General features: G+C 36.7%; 2 protein-coding genes across 2 annotated transcripts; one reads left to right on the top strand and one right to left on the bottom strand.

The window, feature by feature from the left end:
• Window positions 1–844: 844 nt before the first annotated feature.
• LOC112466911 (nucleolar protein 56-like) lies at window positions 845–3,434 on the top strand. The gene is made up of 3 exons (XM_025035260.1): window positions 845–972; window positions 1,434–2,002; window positions 2,094–3,434. The coding sequence occupies exons 1-3, from the start codon at window positions 970–972 to the stop codon at window positions 2,974–2,976; spliced, it is 1,455 nt and encodes a 484-aa protein (XP_024891028.1). The 5' UTR covers window positions 845–969; the 3' UTR covers window positions 2,977–3,434.
• A 3,635-nt stretch (window positions 3,435–7,069) lies between these two features.
• Window positions 7,070–16,096, bottom strand: LOC112466913 (telomere length regulation protein TEL2 homolog). The gene is made up of 8 exons (XM_025035262.1): window positions 15,818–16,096; window positions 12,797–12,876; window positions 12,576–12,697; window positions 11,997–12,376; window positions 11,671–11,881; window positions 11,003–11,531; window positions 10,694–10,837; window positions 7,070–10,339 (listed from the first exon to the last, which is right to left on the bottom strand). Exons 1-8 carry the CDS (start codon window positions 15,856–15,858, stop codon window positions 7,524–7,526), a joined length of 4,323 nt encoding a protein of 1,440 aa, XP_024891030.1. The 5' UTR covers window positions 15,859–16,096; the 3' UTR covers window positions 7,070–7,523.
• Window positions 16,097–16,613: the final 517 nt, after the last annotated feature.

The following is a 16,613-nucleotide window of genomic DNA, read 5'->3' as shown; positions in this document are numbered from 1 at the left end:
TAGACAGCGCACTGGTCTATTGAGCCAAAAAGGTCCCGGGTTCGATTCGGTAGAGCTAGAAAAATTATATTTGCTCGTTCTCCTCTCGGAAGGCAATGGCAATAAACCACCGAAAGTATTCTTGCCATTCAACACTTCTTTAAAAAAAATATAGCCGTTCGGAATCGGCGTTATAAATTATAGGTCTCATATACAATATTGTATAATCTACGTGCGCAACACATCGAGTAAATAGTAGGACTAGAGATTCTTCTCTCTGGTAGGATTGAGCGGATGAGGAGGACCATGACATTAAAAATGTGCATGATATTAATACAGAAATATTATATAATATTATTTACGCTGATATTATTATTTACGCTCCTTATATGAGTTTTTATTGTTTAGCTCACATTTGCATGCACAAATACTGCGTTCGCGAGAGCGCGCTATTTGCTCTATCCTTGTTCTACACTTGACGAACGATAAAGATAGAACGATGCAATAATAGCACGCTTCACCGAACGCAGCCATTGTGTATGCAAGTGTGAGCTAAACAATATATATTGCTTTTTGTCGTTTAAAAGCTTATATGAGAAGCATAAATAATAATATCAGCGTAAATAATATAATATTTCTGTATTTATGTTTATTTTCTTTTGCAGGTAAATCAAAATCTTTTATAAAACAATTATTAATTTTTTCTAACATCTTAAAAATTGTGTCCAAGCTAAATATAGTATATTTCTTTTTGTTTTCAAGTTTAAACTTCCTTACCGTACCCTGGTATAAAAGACGTGTCTCGAATCACAGGAAATGCTGTCGCATCCATCTACCACTACCTACTACCTACTACCTCACTTCCGTTATTAATATCTTGCAGTCTGCAACACACATGGTCCTGCGTTCGCGTGGTTTCACGCGCGTTGAGTGTTGAGTGTTCTTTCCGACCCAGCGTAGGCCAAATAAAAATTATATAATTTTTAAAAAATGGTAAGTGCAAGATTTCCAAATTGTGTCGCAACAGTGACTTATTCCAAGATGTAATTTGTAATTTTTTCCTGCCGACCGGATACGCAATCGATATGCAAGCGTCGCAATTTGTACAATTTTATGCGTTAATAATGTTTTTAGATCCGAGTTTGAGATAAATATTTTTCAAATCGCAATGTAGGCTCCGTTTGCACGTTTTAAATATAGTTATTTCACGAAAGATTGTATATTATTATACGAATTTTGAGGTTAACCTCCAAATCAGGACAGGTTGCTTTGTGTACAATATTTATTTATTCTAAGAATGAAATAATAATAATAACAATACAATAACGGAAATAACGATAATAGTAAAAGGCATTTATTGTGAAAAATAAACAAAATAACAAAATGCAATATTTTTTTCATATTAGAATATTACCGTTATATCGTAACGCTAATTATAATTGCTTCTTTTACAGTCGCAGCTCTTCATTTTATTTGAACATGCCGCTGGATACGCGGTATTCAAAGTCAAAGAGTTCGAGGAGATTGGAATGCAGTTACCTCAGGTGGAAGAATCCGTGAAAGATCTGTCGCGTTTCCGCAAGATTGTCACCTACCATGGGTTTTCACCCTTCAAGACGGCGTTGTCCGCTCTGGAAAATATCAACAGTGTCTCCGAAGGAATCGTTACAGAGGACCTAAAGCTCTTCCTAGATTCCTCCTTCGGTGGGTTTGCCAAAGAGGATTTTGTTCTCGGCGTTGCGGATCCCAAACTCGGTGCCAATATCACCGAAACTCTGGGCATAAAGTGCGATTATGTCAATGCCGTTCCTGAAGTCATGAGAGGAATAAGATTGCATTTTCATAATCTGGTGAAAGGCTTCACCGCTCAGACCTCGGTGATTGCGCAACTAGGTCTTGGACACAGTTACTCGAGAGCAAAAGTTAAATTCAACGTGAACCGAGTGGACAACATGATCATCCAGAGTATAGCTTTGCTAGATCAATTGGACAAGGATATTAACACGTTCAGTATGCGTATGCGGTACGTACAGTATATTTTTTGAATATATCAGAAATACATAATAGATTAGTAGACAATCGGAAATAAATTTGGTTTTACATTTTGATTTCAGAGAATGGTACAGTTATCACTACCCAGAACTTTCAAAGATAGTTCCGGAGAATTATACGTACGCGAGAGTGGCGCAAGTAATAAAAAACCGGAAAGAACTGACGGATGAGAAGGTGGCGGAGTTAGAAGAAATCGTTATGGACAGTGCAAGAGCTCATGCTATCGTCAACGCGGCCAAGTCGTCCATGGGGATGGACATAAGTCCAGTTGATTTAATGAACGTTGAGATCTTTGCTGGACGTGTTGTCGCATTGGTGGGGTACAGGAAAAAGATGGCCGAATATTTAACGTCGAAAATGGCAGGAATAGCACCGAATTTAGCTACTTTAATCGGAGATCAAGTCGGCGCTAGATTAATAGCACACGCGGGATCGCTTACTAACTTAGCGAAGGCACCGGCGTCCACCGTTCAAATATTGGGAGCGGAGAAGGCCCTGTTCAGAGCGTTGAAAAGTCGTGGAAGGTCGAATACTCCGAAATACGGGCTCTTGTTCCACTCTACGTTTATCGGTCGCGCCGGCACTGCAAATAAGGGTAGAATTGCGAGGTACCTGGCGAATAAATGTTCCATTGCTTCCAGAATTGATTGTTTCACGGAAATACCGACGAAGATATTTGGTGAAAAATTACGGCAGCAAGTAGAGGACAGATTAGAGTTCTACACAACTGGCAAGGAACCGAAGAAAAATTTGGAAGTAATGAAAGAGGCACTGATAGAAACGGAGATCATGTTAGCTGCTCTGGAGAAGAAAAAGAAGGATAAAAAGAGAAAACGTCAGTCGCTCGAAAACGGGCAAGAAAATGGACACGTTGAAAATGGCGAAGTAGATACCTCGTTGCAGAAGAAGAAGAAAAAGAAAAAATCGAAGGTTGATAATGAATAAAAAAATTCGCCTTCTATACATATACATTAAGATAAGGATGGAATATACTTCTTTATATGTAAGCTTATATTCGGAAATATTCCTACAAATTTTTACTTAACAGTTAGGAATCTTTTTCTTCTTTGTATTAACATAAAGTTATGTTTACGTCCATTATTTAGCGTTGACACATTCTGTATCCCTCTAGGAATTTATACATTACAAGTGCAGACATTTACAGTGTCTTTCTACATTGATACAAGATACGAAAATACAAACAAAAATATCAATGGAATTTTATTTGATATGACATTGTTTTTTTGTATTGGGGAAATACATGTATTTTTTATGTATTGAAGGAAATCTTAAACATAAAACTAGGATTGTGTACATCGAACTTAATCACTGGACTCATGAATGATTGACGACCAATTGTGTAATTTATATTCTAAGAAAATAAAATGGACAAAATTTACACACGCAAACAGAAAAAATTTAGTTATGCCTATTTGCCACTTTCTCAATTTGACAGGAACAGGAAGAGAGGTAATTTATAGTAATAAAAGTAAACGGAAATACATAATATCATGTGTTAACACCAGCACCAATTAGCATTTAATAACGATAAGTTTGTAAAGTATAGATATAAATACCTAAACAGTAATTATACAATCAAATTATTGGTTCTAGCGAAGTCTCAGAGTCGCAAAAATCAACTGAGCTATTTAAATATCGAATCGCTATAAATACTATAATCAACGTATCATCCTGCTGTAATTTACATTGGAGAATTAATAATCGTTGATTGATCAAATATAAATTTCATGTAAACTCATATATTTTATATATTACATTGGATTATGTGTATAATATATTTTTTATACGCGCGACTAATATTGATATGTATCAAAATATAATCCAAATATTTATTACATAATAAGATATTGATACAAAATGTACTAAAAATGTTGCCAAACATTTTTATCTGTATTTTCATTTAAACATTTTTTTTGTGATATTTTACATGATAAAAATTTAGAAAAATTTGTAATGGGGTATCAATTCGATAAATCTAAATGTCATGAACAATATTATCGCGCGTAAATAACACAAGAATGAGATGTAAATTTTTAATGGGGAATAATAAGTTACGCAAAGTACTGCAGAATTCGCCAGCTACGAGAAAACTAATAGGTGCGATCTTGCGACGTGTTAACTTCAAGTTTTACAAAGGGTTTTATAACATTAAACTGTACATGCACCCTCGTAATAACGCTTAATAATCGGCTGATGATTCTCCATGCGTTGAATTGACTAAAACGACCTTTCTCCTTTTTATATATTTGTACAATATATTTTCATATTTGAAAAATATATCTCCCTGCCTATGTTGTTAAACATCTTGCCTCATATAAAATGCTCAAATAATGGAAAATGTAAAAAGGGCCACTTGCCTCTTACATAATTCAGTCTCTGGTACTCGCGTGAAAGTTCTTCTCTAGCATATGATAACTCTTTGAGTCAACTTTACAGGGCAAAACTGAACAAATGGATAACTATTCGACATAATACTCTTTTCTATACATATAATTGCAGAATGGCTTCTATTATATCAATTGCTTCTGAGATCTGCAATCTCGTAATACTATACCACATTGTATACTTTTGTAGAAATAGAATAATAAAGACCATTCTTATAACATGTGTGTAACGTCTAGCTTTGCCACCGAGCTTCAAGTAATTTCAGCTTGTAAATTTTTTTTCCTGCGTATTGCTGTTAAAAATTGATAGATAAATGCCAAGCATCTTTTTTTTCTTCTTTTTTTTGTCAACATATATACATACAACGCATACACGATAATTTCAATAATATAAATTTTTATCATAATAAAAATTAAAATTTCTGCGACGAGTAACTTAAAATATCTCAATATCATGCAGCAAAGATAAACTAAATTAAAAACAACAATGTGTGATGTGAATATGATTATATGTATAACACAATAATGGTATATTAATTACTACTTAGAATTAATTACGACGTGATGATAATTCCATAAACATTTATGTAGAAGGATATGCATTATTTCATTGTTAGTAAGATATAATCATATGCGCTAATGATTTTTTCGTCGTTCAATGTTTACGATAATTGTATAATATCACGTAATAATAAAGATTATAATTTTTTTTTAATTCGTGTTAAAATTACGCAATTAATGAATCCTTAGATAATTTACATTGGATCATAATCGCGTATGTAATTGAATCGAGCACAAAAGTTTTCTCACGCCGCACGATTTTGTGCATAGATTCAATTCACATTTCAATTCATGATAAACGAAATGCTAAAAATACATCTTCCTATCTACATTTTTTTTCTACGAAAGGAAATCAATAATCGTAATTTCTCCTGTCATAATAATCGTAAGAGGGAAGCACATATTAATATCCACTAGTGATTCATTTTCTCCTCACAAAACTCCTATGCTGCCATCGTTTTACATACACGTTTTTATGACTACCGCAATCGTTATCCTTCGTATAGTCTATTAATTATAAAAGCATCAACTTTCACCCATTGTGTCCATGTTCCAGACAATGTACACATGTGATGAACAAGTAAACGCGACTAATTAGATTATGCTCTTTCGAGTTTTTCACAGTATGTATATATTTTTATGATACATTTTTTTATCTATATAAGGCATAATCCCAATTCTTCCAAGTTTAATATACATTTATGTATAAAATACACACAGCAATAATTCCTGCCAGATTTGTTCCCGCATAATACACAAGTAGTATGACGCATATTACAGAAATTACATGCATTTTATGAGTTACAGGAATGCTGCTTGTCGTCGCCTCTGAGTTATTGGCTTAGACATATACCGCTACTAGCTGCCTCGTAATAATTAAGAAAAATGATTCATTTCTTTGTATATTATTTGTTATTATTGTACATTATTTGCATTTTTCTTTTACTGCATATTATTTTTTTTATATATATAAATTTCAATTGATAAGAATTTATATCGCGGTATTGAAATATTTCTTATCTAAATAAAAATTACAAAATACCGACAAATGCTTCAATTTATCCTTTCGAATCGTTTTCTGAACACATATATATGTCTCTTAAAACACGTTATGCCTAGGGCTGAGTGCTAATAAAAAGTATTTCGATATACATAATTGTTTAATGTTGAACCCTGTGTTTAAATTGTAGCCCAGGCGGAAAATGTAAGATTTATTATCGTCAATTGAATCAATCGAAATAAATGGTAACGAGTTTTTGCGTGAAGCTTAAATTCTTGCATATTGTGCCTTGAGACTGTGTTCTAGACCGAACCGTCCAATAATCCTTTATTGGAATGCAGGAAAGAACGTTGCATTGGGTTGCTGCTGCTGATTCTGTGGTAGAGATTGCACCGGTGACATATATCCCATTCCTGATGCTACAGACATACACAATTTCATCCTTACTCACCCCGCATGTTCTCGCATACAAATTAAGTGAGACGGCATTCGGACTATAATAGCTAATTTGGAAATAATTTGAGATTTACAAACAATTACGTTTCATTAAACGCTACGCTATCTCAGTCTAATCGGAAAACGTTAACTTTATCAATACAGAACTTAATGGAAAACCGACTGTTACATCAATCTAACAGGCCGTTAAGAAATTACTTACGTCCTATCTTGATTTGATGTTGCGGGCTATTGCTAGCCAATTGGTTCATCGTCGGTGCTGGGCCACTTTGTTTCGTTTTACCACCCATTATATTATCGAGATCGATATTCAATCCCGAACTAGCCCAGGTCGAGCCGACTGGCGTAGACGACGTCGTATTACTAGACGGTTGATTTCTAGCATTGATGGATGTAGGTGGAAGAAGATTCGTCGGTGACAATCCGACTGATCCTAAATACGACACTAATTTTAGTTCGTAGCACACCTTGTAATTGTTATCTCGTATCTGTACATGAATCTACATAAAAATTTCCAACACAAATTTATATTTAAAAATATTCTATTATTCTTTAATATTCTATTAAAATTTATAATAGAAAATAAATTAAATTTTATTTGATGTAGTTACAATTCTACATATTGTTCAATTATTTTATAATATTTAAATTAATTAAACAATGCGTACTCTCTACAAAGTACTATAAATAAAAGCATTGTATTACAAAGCGATCTTTTATGTTGTATAATGTCATATAAATATGTTACATATGTTGACCTATGTAAAATTGTTTTCAACGTCGTTAGCAAGATCGTTATTGCTAATTAACATATTGCTATTGCTAATGTACGAATTCTGTATGGTTTAAACATCAATTAAAAATTACAATAACAAAACTTCTTTGTATATAAATTATATTACATAATCCATTTTGTAGTTTATAATTTTCGCAAATAGAAAAATTAACTCAACAAAATATGTTCTACGAGAAAATGTACATACATAATCTTCACATAAATGATTACAATACTGTAAGAATAAAAAGTTCTTTCCAATAATATTGTAAAAATTGAAAGTCTCTCGATTAAGCTACACAGAATTAAAAGCGGAGGTTACAATCAAATTGACGAAGGATAGCACTTTCGCGTTTAAAGCCCTGCAATTTGCGTCGTGTTCGCCATTGACGACATTTTGCGACAACAGAAGCCATTCTCTTATTTCCATCAAAGGCTCAGACAATTCGTCGATGATGGCATCTTTCGGCACCGCAATAAGTACGGATCCGATATTTTCCGTAACGGCTAATCTCACTGTCGCTTCATCGTGATTCCTCACCGTCCACAAAAGCTCCAATATTTCTTTGCCCATCTTCGATGCCAGCGGACAATTTTGCGCCGCTAACATTATGGCAGACAGTGTTTTCAGGAAACGTAGCAATAAGATATTTTCCTGATCCGCGTAAATTTTCAAGCCGCTCAGCTTGAGAACATCTCGACGGCCAAAGCCGTGCAAAAGCGGATAGAAAAATGAAGACGCTACATTTCCAAAGTGATTAATGCGTAACTTGGGAGACTTGGAATTATGCGCAAATCGTCTCGTACGCGACGCGATTCTTTTATCGACAATTTCTTGCCAATCCGCAGATTGATTTTCCGACGCTTGTAAATCAATGTCGAAGTCCTCGTTCGACCACACTTGTTGTTTTTTATTTTCTTGCGTATCGATAAAAAGTGATATTCGGCTTGGAATTCGTTTCTTCTTAATCGCCGTATCTACGGTAACGTCGGCGCTATCCGCGTCATCGACATCGATTTTTGATAACTGCTTGGCAGACTCGGCTAATATATCCAGGAACAATAAGCGATGACTCAGTGAATACCTGCCAACGTCCTCGTAAAACTCTTTACAGAGAAATTCGGCGCATTCCTTCGGGCGCACAGTTACAATCGCTACGCAACATTTGAAAATCACCAGTTCAAAGTTCTCCATATAAGAATGTTGCTTTAGCGTGACGAGAAGCCGCAGAAGTTCTAACGCGAAGGACACATCGTCGTTCGGCAGTTGTGTTAATATTAGTTCTTCGCAGACCAGCATGGATTCGGAGAAAATTTCGGGATTGGAGAAAGTACGTTCATCCGTTAAATTATCGCGCAAGTCTCGCAGGTACGTCGGGCGTGTCTTACTGGACGGTTTGTCATCGTTCATATCGTAAGGAACCAAGTCATCGTCGCTGTCTAGATCTGAACCGTCGTTGCATTTTGGCTTCGCCTGTTGCTTCATTTCATCCTTCTTCGTTAGATCATTTCTTATCGCGCCATTTTTCGACAAGTGTGTGCTCTCTTCAGTTCTCTCGTTCGACAGATTTTCAACGCCGGGTAAAATACCGCAGTCCACGCCCAATTCGTAGATCTTTCTGCTACTTAGAGAATCGAAGACAATATTTCCGGTTATTAAGTCGCCGCTTCGCTCGTATTGTTCTTTCACATTTACAGCCGTTGCAGACGTATTCAGATTCTTCAGATATTGAAGCAATTCTAACACTTGCGCAGGCATGTTATCGTAGTCAAACTTTAATTTCGGTGCTTTATCAATATTACACAAAGAATTCGTGCAAATCTCGGCAACCATCATGCCCATCGCTCTTAAAGTTATATTTGTGCACTCGAGATGGACAGATACTCCGGAAAGCAACAGTTTCTGGCACTGATCTCTTTCGGTATTACTTAAAAGATCTTTACAACTTTTTACACACAGAATAATCAGCTTCGTAATGTATTTGTGCTGTTCTAAAGACGCATGATTCAAAATACTTTTATCCCTCCAAATTTCTAAAAGCTTTATTAGTAATTCTGATAAAGGATTATTATTTTCGTTCGAGAAACATGACAAATAGGAAATCAAGTTCACGACCAGCTTTTCGTCCTCGTAATAACGCATTAAAGGAATTTTAGTTGTTAAAATATATCTCCAATTCGGTTCTGTCAATAAATTTCCGAAAATAGGACGCACACCGAGTTCAGAATCGCAACGCTTTAAGAACAGAACAGCTACGTATTCAATGGCGACCGAATCCAATCCGCGAAATATATCTTCGACTAGTTCATTCTTTTTGCTTTCGAGACACCACTCTTCTAAAATATCGGCGAAACACGTAAAATCACACGGCTTCAAGTTAATTACGACCTTGCTGAGTAAAAATGAGAGTGCGGATGTTTTCGGCTTAATATCATATTTGCATAACTCATTGATAAACGATATCGCGCAAGATATGTGAAAACAGAGCGTTTTCACGTAAACCTGCGGCGTGTAAGATTTAGGCGTGTCGAACTGCAGTTTATTTGATACACGACTGGGCAAGGAGATCAACATTTGTGTCGTACTTCGCCAAGTCTGATCGAGTTCTTCCTCCTGCATATGAGAACGCGCTCTACACGCGTCCAATATCCCCGAAAATATCATGTCACTCTTTAATAGGCTACTCAATAACGTTGAAATAACATGAGTTTTCTTCTCATCCTTAGACTCATTTAATGCGTTAGTTAAAGCTCTTAAAGCTTCCGATAACATGAAGACCGTTGCACCATCGACGATTATCAATTTTTCGATCAAGGGATCCAGGCCATCCTCATTTAGCGGCCAATCACGATCGAATTTACCAATTATTTCCTCCAAAATTCTTCCGTACAATATGGCATCCACTTTCGCATCGCAATCGAGACCACTGTACTTTTGAGGTGTAACAGGCCCCGGTAAAAATCTGATGTAGTTCGAAACGGACGATCTTATTCTTTCCAAATCAGCGCAACTTTTAATATCGCATATAGTGCACAATACTTCCAATAATAGATTGGCGGCATTATTGGAGAGATTCTCGATCGACGCGACGTTCTCTTCGTATTTACAGGCTGCAAGGAAAGACTATCTTGGGGGACTTACATTAGCTTTAAACTCCGAGGATATATACTTCACGCACAGATTTCTTTCACGGAAACGCATGCAACAACGATTAGAAACTCTACGTTTATTATAACTAATATATGATTAATAATGTTAGAGTAGCTCAGAAATATCCCAATATTGTTTAATCTTGGGATCTGTACGATATATTACGTATCATGCATCATGTTACATAAATATCATGTATGTACGAGTTACATGTAATTTATAGTTGCAAGGAAATACTGCTAATAAAAGTTTTGCTAATCGTGTAATTAAAGAAATCAGTCGAATTATTGTTTCTTAACCGCGTACATACTCACCTGCGTAATTGACGGTACTGGTAGGTGCGTTGTTCATCCCCATAAAAATGTTCGAATTATTAGAGCTGTTTATTCGCCCGTCAGGCCTCATGGCTGGGGCATTCAAACTGTCCAAGTCCGACAAAAGATCCGTATTTGATGTCACTAAAAAAAAAATACAAAATTATTTTTATTTTAATACAATTTTATGGAATTTTCAATTTTAAGTAAAAATTCTACATCAAAAAATTGCTATTTATTAAATTAAACTTCGAAGTTCCTGTGCGATTTTATTTCAACAATCTACATAACTAATGTACAATCCTCTACCTGTATTATTATTTGTGACTTGATTATTGGGACCTTGCGATGATAAAGAATCAAATAGATCGTTAGACGTCTTTTGAATAACGGGGGTTTCGGTGAACGCTGTTGTGCCTGCCGTTTGCATTGTATTGGCGTACATTGCGTTACTATTATTCATATTATTTGCTGCTGGATTATTCACAGTCGGTATTGCTACGCCCATCAGATTGATTTGCGACTGCGGCTGGCTTGGAGGATTAGATACAGCGACATTATTAAAGGCAGACGTAAAATCGGCAAACTCGTCGTTGCTGTCTTTCGTCTTAACCGTCGCGGGATTATTAAACGCGCTAGTAAAATCGCCAAAATCTGCATTCGCATTTTGCGGCGGTTGAGCAAGCGATTGAGTATTCGCTCGGGGATTAAAATCGTCATCGTCTAGTCTACTATTATCACTCTGCGATTCAAAAATGTCGTTTAATATGTCATTTTTGGTCTTCTGTTGATTTTTCGGCGATGATAAACTATTTTTTTGTTGTACTGGTGTGCTATTCTACAAACAGAAAAAGATACATTCTAATTAATTTATAGTTATATCTATAACACGTGTGAATATAATTTTGTGACGCATTATACCTCATATTAAATACAAAAGATTTATCGACAAAATAAAATTAATTCCTTAAACTTACATTAGATTGCTCTTTTCCATAATTTGCTGCCGCTCCAAGATCTACTTTCTTGATAGTCCTTGCCGTCCGTGCCGGAGATGCATTTGTAGAAGGTATTGATGTTTGAGCAGTTTTACCAATTTGATTTATATTTTCCAACGTATCTCTATACTCTCTTCCACCTTTCTTTGGGCTAGTTTCATTGTCCGAGTCTTCTCTTTCGCCATCATCGCTGTAATATAAAAATATAAAAGTTATGTAAAGAAAAAACTTTGATTGAGCTACATGTTTCTTTTTAAACGTTCACGTACAATAATCAGAAACGCAAATATCAGAATAACATATACCTGTTATTTGCATCCTCAAATCCTTTTCCACGATTGGAATCCCAGTCGTTATACGTCTCTGCACCAGATTTATTCCACTTGGGACTGTCCATCCATCTGTCCCCACCGCCAAACCTCATTCCCATCGCTTCGCTCGATAAGCCAACATACTTGTCTTTATTCTTCTTAGCCTTCTTCCTTTCATCCCTGAGTTTATCGTCGTCCTGGATGAAGTCGATTAATTCCCTAACTTTGTGTCTAATGTTTATTCCTTGATCTTTCCCGAACTCGTCGATATAGGTGTAATTTTCTAAAGACCTGAGGTCGTAGATGTGCTCGCGTGACGATGTGACGACCCGTTCCGAGCCGTTACGAACTAAGTAATTAAGGAGGAGCAATGACTGTGAAGAAAAAAATAGAGATTAATGAAAAGCTAATAAAGTACGAATGGAGAATGAAATGTTTTTATATTCATGTGCATTTTGTTTACTACTTCGTAATATGATAATGATCCTTCTCCATCGATATCTTCCATACAATAAGGTTTATTGTTTCTCCTCGAATGCGATGTAATAATTGCGAGGAAAAACGATCGCGTACCTTGTACGTTCGTCGCCAATTTCGTTTATTCTCTTGCAACATCCTTTTCCAGAGCATGGACATTACCTCTGGAAATTGCTCGTACGTGAATGTGGCCTGAGCCAGTTCTTGCATCATTGCCCCTTAAAAAGTAAAATGCGCATTCCGTATAATTAATTCACCAGGTATTCCACGTAAAGTGCATAATGGTAAAGTGCTATTGTCGGAAGCGCGGATCGTACCTGTGGGACCCCACGCGTCGTCGTTAGTTGCCTCCCGAACTTTGGCCTCCGTTTCCGTATAATTCATCACGACATTCGTCCTACAAATGCAATATCATAATGAATTTTCACACGTACAAATCTGCGACGTACGCAAAATACTACAAATTACGAATAATCCATTATTAAATTAGACGTGCAATAATGTCGCATTACACTCGTCGTATCACGTAATTATTTCCGCCCCCCCCCCCCCCCAAAAAAAACAACGCCCGATAAAACGTGTAATACCCATCGCGTGGTAAGTGTTGCGGTCTTACGTGTAACGTACGTAGCATACGATACTGTTTATATCTTCGCCCACAGATAGCTTTTACAGCTGGATTACGCAAAGGGTTACTTACAATAATCCTTCTATTATTACACTATTTATAAAAAATAATTAAGTATAGATATAACACAACGATGTCTCTCTCTCTCACTCTCTTCCTCTTTTATCTTCTTTTTTTGCCGTATTTGGTCCGCAAACACATTAGCGTAAGTGAAAAGCGCATTCATGCGACTACAAAAATGCATAGAGCCGTGAATTACGTAAATGATTACAGTTTAAAGCCATTATAGGTTTACGAGGTATCTCAGACGGTCTTACTATATCGGAACCTGACCCGAGATTAATTTACCAAGATCAGTTTACGAACGTAACTCGCGTACTTAATTAATTTATCAAGATTATTAATTCGCTGCAACCCGAGTTACCTGGCCACGCATCCTTTACGAGTATGATTAAGCACGTGATTGTGAAAAATGTCCGTATTAACTTTTAATACAGGTATTTCTTATTAATCGCGCATTTAATTATATTCGATTAAAAACAAGTTAAATAGACACGTTAAAATGGATTAATTTATCAATACCTATATCTTTTGATTTTCCAAAAAACATATTAATAGTTCGGAGGATTTAATTATTAAATAAAAAAAATCAACAATTATTAGCTCATTATTGTTTCAAAGCATTTACTGATTACTTTGAGAGAGAATATGCATTTAGTGTTTATAATTTTAGATATAGACTCGTTCAGTTAGTATCGTTTTCAACGAATAGATATAAATAGAAATTCAGCTCGTACTACAAGACAAAATATACAAAGACAAATAAAATTTCGTAAAAATAAATTAACCATTTTTGTTAATTTATATAGATAAATCGTGTTATTCTTAATATTTCCATTTAAGTGAATCATTAGAATGACCATTTAAACTGCGTATTTACTTAATCATATTTATCAATTAGGAACAGACACGTTAAAATGCATTAACTTGTTAATACCTTTCGAGGTATCTTTCGACTTTCCAAAAAAGATATTAAGAGTTTATCCGAAGGATGCAATTATTAAATAAAAAACTCAATAATTTGATTAGCTTAGTACTGTTTCAAAGATATTACTGATTACTTGAAGGAGAATATGCATCTAGTATTTAAAATTTTAGATAGATTTATTCGGTTATTTTCAGTTAATATCATTTTCAACAAATAAAAATACAGAATTTTTCAGTTTTACTTTTGCATTAAAAGACAAAATAGAGGCAACATTTTGTAGGGATAAATTTAAAATTTCTGTTAACTTATATAGAAAAATCGTATTGTTTCATTGGCGATAATACCTCTATTCAAACAAATCATAGAGTGACCGTTCAAAATGTATATGTGTGATAAATGATAATTTCTGTATCTAGACTAAACGACAGATTTATCAAACCATTTTTATCTACAAACATGCAGAAGCTGGTAAATCGGTAAAAGCTAATACGAAGAACGAAAGAGTACTCGAGCCGAAGACTTTCGTAATTCTAGACGAGTATTCGAGCGCGACCGATAAGAATCGGAATGTCATATCGCGTGAATAAACTTCTCCGTCGTGTCTCCCCTGCGTGCCCGAGGCATTAAACGAGCTTACTTTACCAATCACGAGTGTGATTATTAAGTAAGAGATTGCGAAAAATGTCTGTTGACATACTACCTTTCAATTGGGGGGGAAAAAAAAAAGAAAAAAAGGATTCTTAAAATTTAATCAGGAGGACATAATTCCTAGGAGGTGAAGCGAACTGAAATGGGCTAATTAAACGAATTGAGAATTTTGCTTTCGAGCTCTCGACGTCGGGGAAAAAACTCGGCGAGAAGATATAGGCGCGAATTTTTAAAATACACACTTCCTCCCACGATTCTCTACGTTAATTCCCAGATTCTCGACGAATCGCTCCGAATGTCGATTCCGAATTAAACTGACGACACGAGTCCGGAGATGGATAATTCGGAAGACGGAGGACGGGGGGCCCCCGAAAAAGTCTGGGAGGAGCCGCATTTCGTAACGTTTTTGTAAGCGCAACGGAGCACTTGTTTTGTAAGCGTTTAGGAAAAAGCGCTTACAAAATAAATACGCGCGCACCTGCGGCTGGTCGCTGGCGGGAAGGGAGGAGGAGGAGGAGGAGGAGGAAGGGGGTAGGGAAGAGGGGGGACCCGCGCCATCCGTCATCAATTCCACGATTGTTTTCGCATCGTTTATCGCACGCCGCACTATCGAATCTCAAGGTCGCGTCATAAAATTACCCACGTCGTTCCAGTTTTACGAGTTCTCTCTCTCTCCCTCCTCTCCCGACCGCGCCGCTCTCTCCGTCTCGCCGACCGACCTGTCGCGGGCGACCGCATCCTCTCTCGCGCCGAACGTGCGATCGGCCGAACCGAGGATTTTTCCGTTTTCCTCGTATTCCCTCTCCTTCTTCGATGCGAGGATCGACGGAGAATCGCGCGCGCGAGACACGTACTCGAAATAAATTCTAATCGAGCATGTCGCGTATAACATTTTTCCACGATTTCGCACTATCGGCGCGGGAGAGGGGGGGGAAGGGAAAGGGGGAGGAACGGAAGAAGCCCGACCGGGAAACACGCAGCGCGGAACGGCGCGGCGCGGCGCCCGGGGAAACGGAGAGAGAGCGAGGTTAGAGGCGCGAGCTCGCGCCGAGGAATCGGCTAAACGGGACTTACGCCTTGTCCATCAGCTCCCGCACTTTCCACATGTTCATCATGTTTGCGTTGTCACTGCCTATCTCGCGTTATACGATCGTCACCCTCGACGCGCGGTACTCCTCTCGACGGGATCGCTATCTGCAGCACGTCGCCGAGAACGTTCACCAGATGTTTCCCGGAGCATCTGATATACCCAGTAATACCCACGACGGCCGAGCGGAACGTCACCAGGCGGTAGCCATGTTATCCCTTCCACGTTTGCGGGCACCTCGCGCTCGCGCCTCGCCGCGATCACAGGTGTCTCCCCGGTCACCCCGTGTTTATCATGCCGTAGACCATGGAGATTTGAGAACGGGAAAACGATTGTATAAATGGCGTATGTATGGGATGTATGTATGTAAACTTTAGGCCCTACGCACAATAGAGCACGTATTAAGAATAAAAATAAATAGAATTAAATATTAGGATATATAAATATAGAAATATTCTTGTAATAAATAGTAAATGTTAGGATATATGTAAAAATGTAGGAATATATTCCTATATTATATCTTACATTTTATTATTTTTTATTTGCTACGTTTAATTATTTATAATTTCTAATGTTTAATATTTACTTCTTATTCTTTTGTATATTTATTACGTTTTATCAAAAGCGGCGACCTCGATTGTGATACGGAGGTTGCTCTGGATATAACAAACGGGTCCATATAAATTAAAAAAGAGGTTATTCGAAAAGAAAAGAAAAGACATTTTTGTCGATAAAATCCTCTTCTAAAAAGGAGATGTGAAGTTTATTGTTGCCGCTTTTCCG

Source organism: Temnothorax curvispinosus, unplaced genomic scaffold (assembly GCF_003070985.1).
Source record: "Temnothorax curvispinosus isolate PA1 unplaced genomic scaffold, ASM307098v1 QBEX01016698.1, whole genome shotgun sequence".
Classification (NCBI taxonomy): Eukaryota; Metazoa; Arthropoda; class Insecta; order Hymenoptera; family Formicidae; genus Temnothorax; species Temnothorax curvispinosus.
Note: the sequence above shows the minus strand (reverse complement) of the source record. Positions and strands in the feature narration are given on the sequence as shown.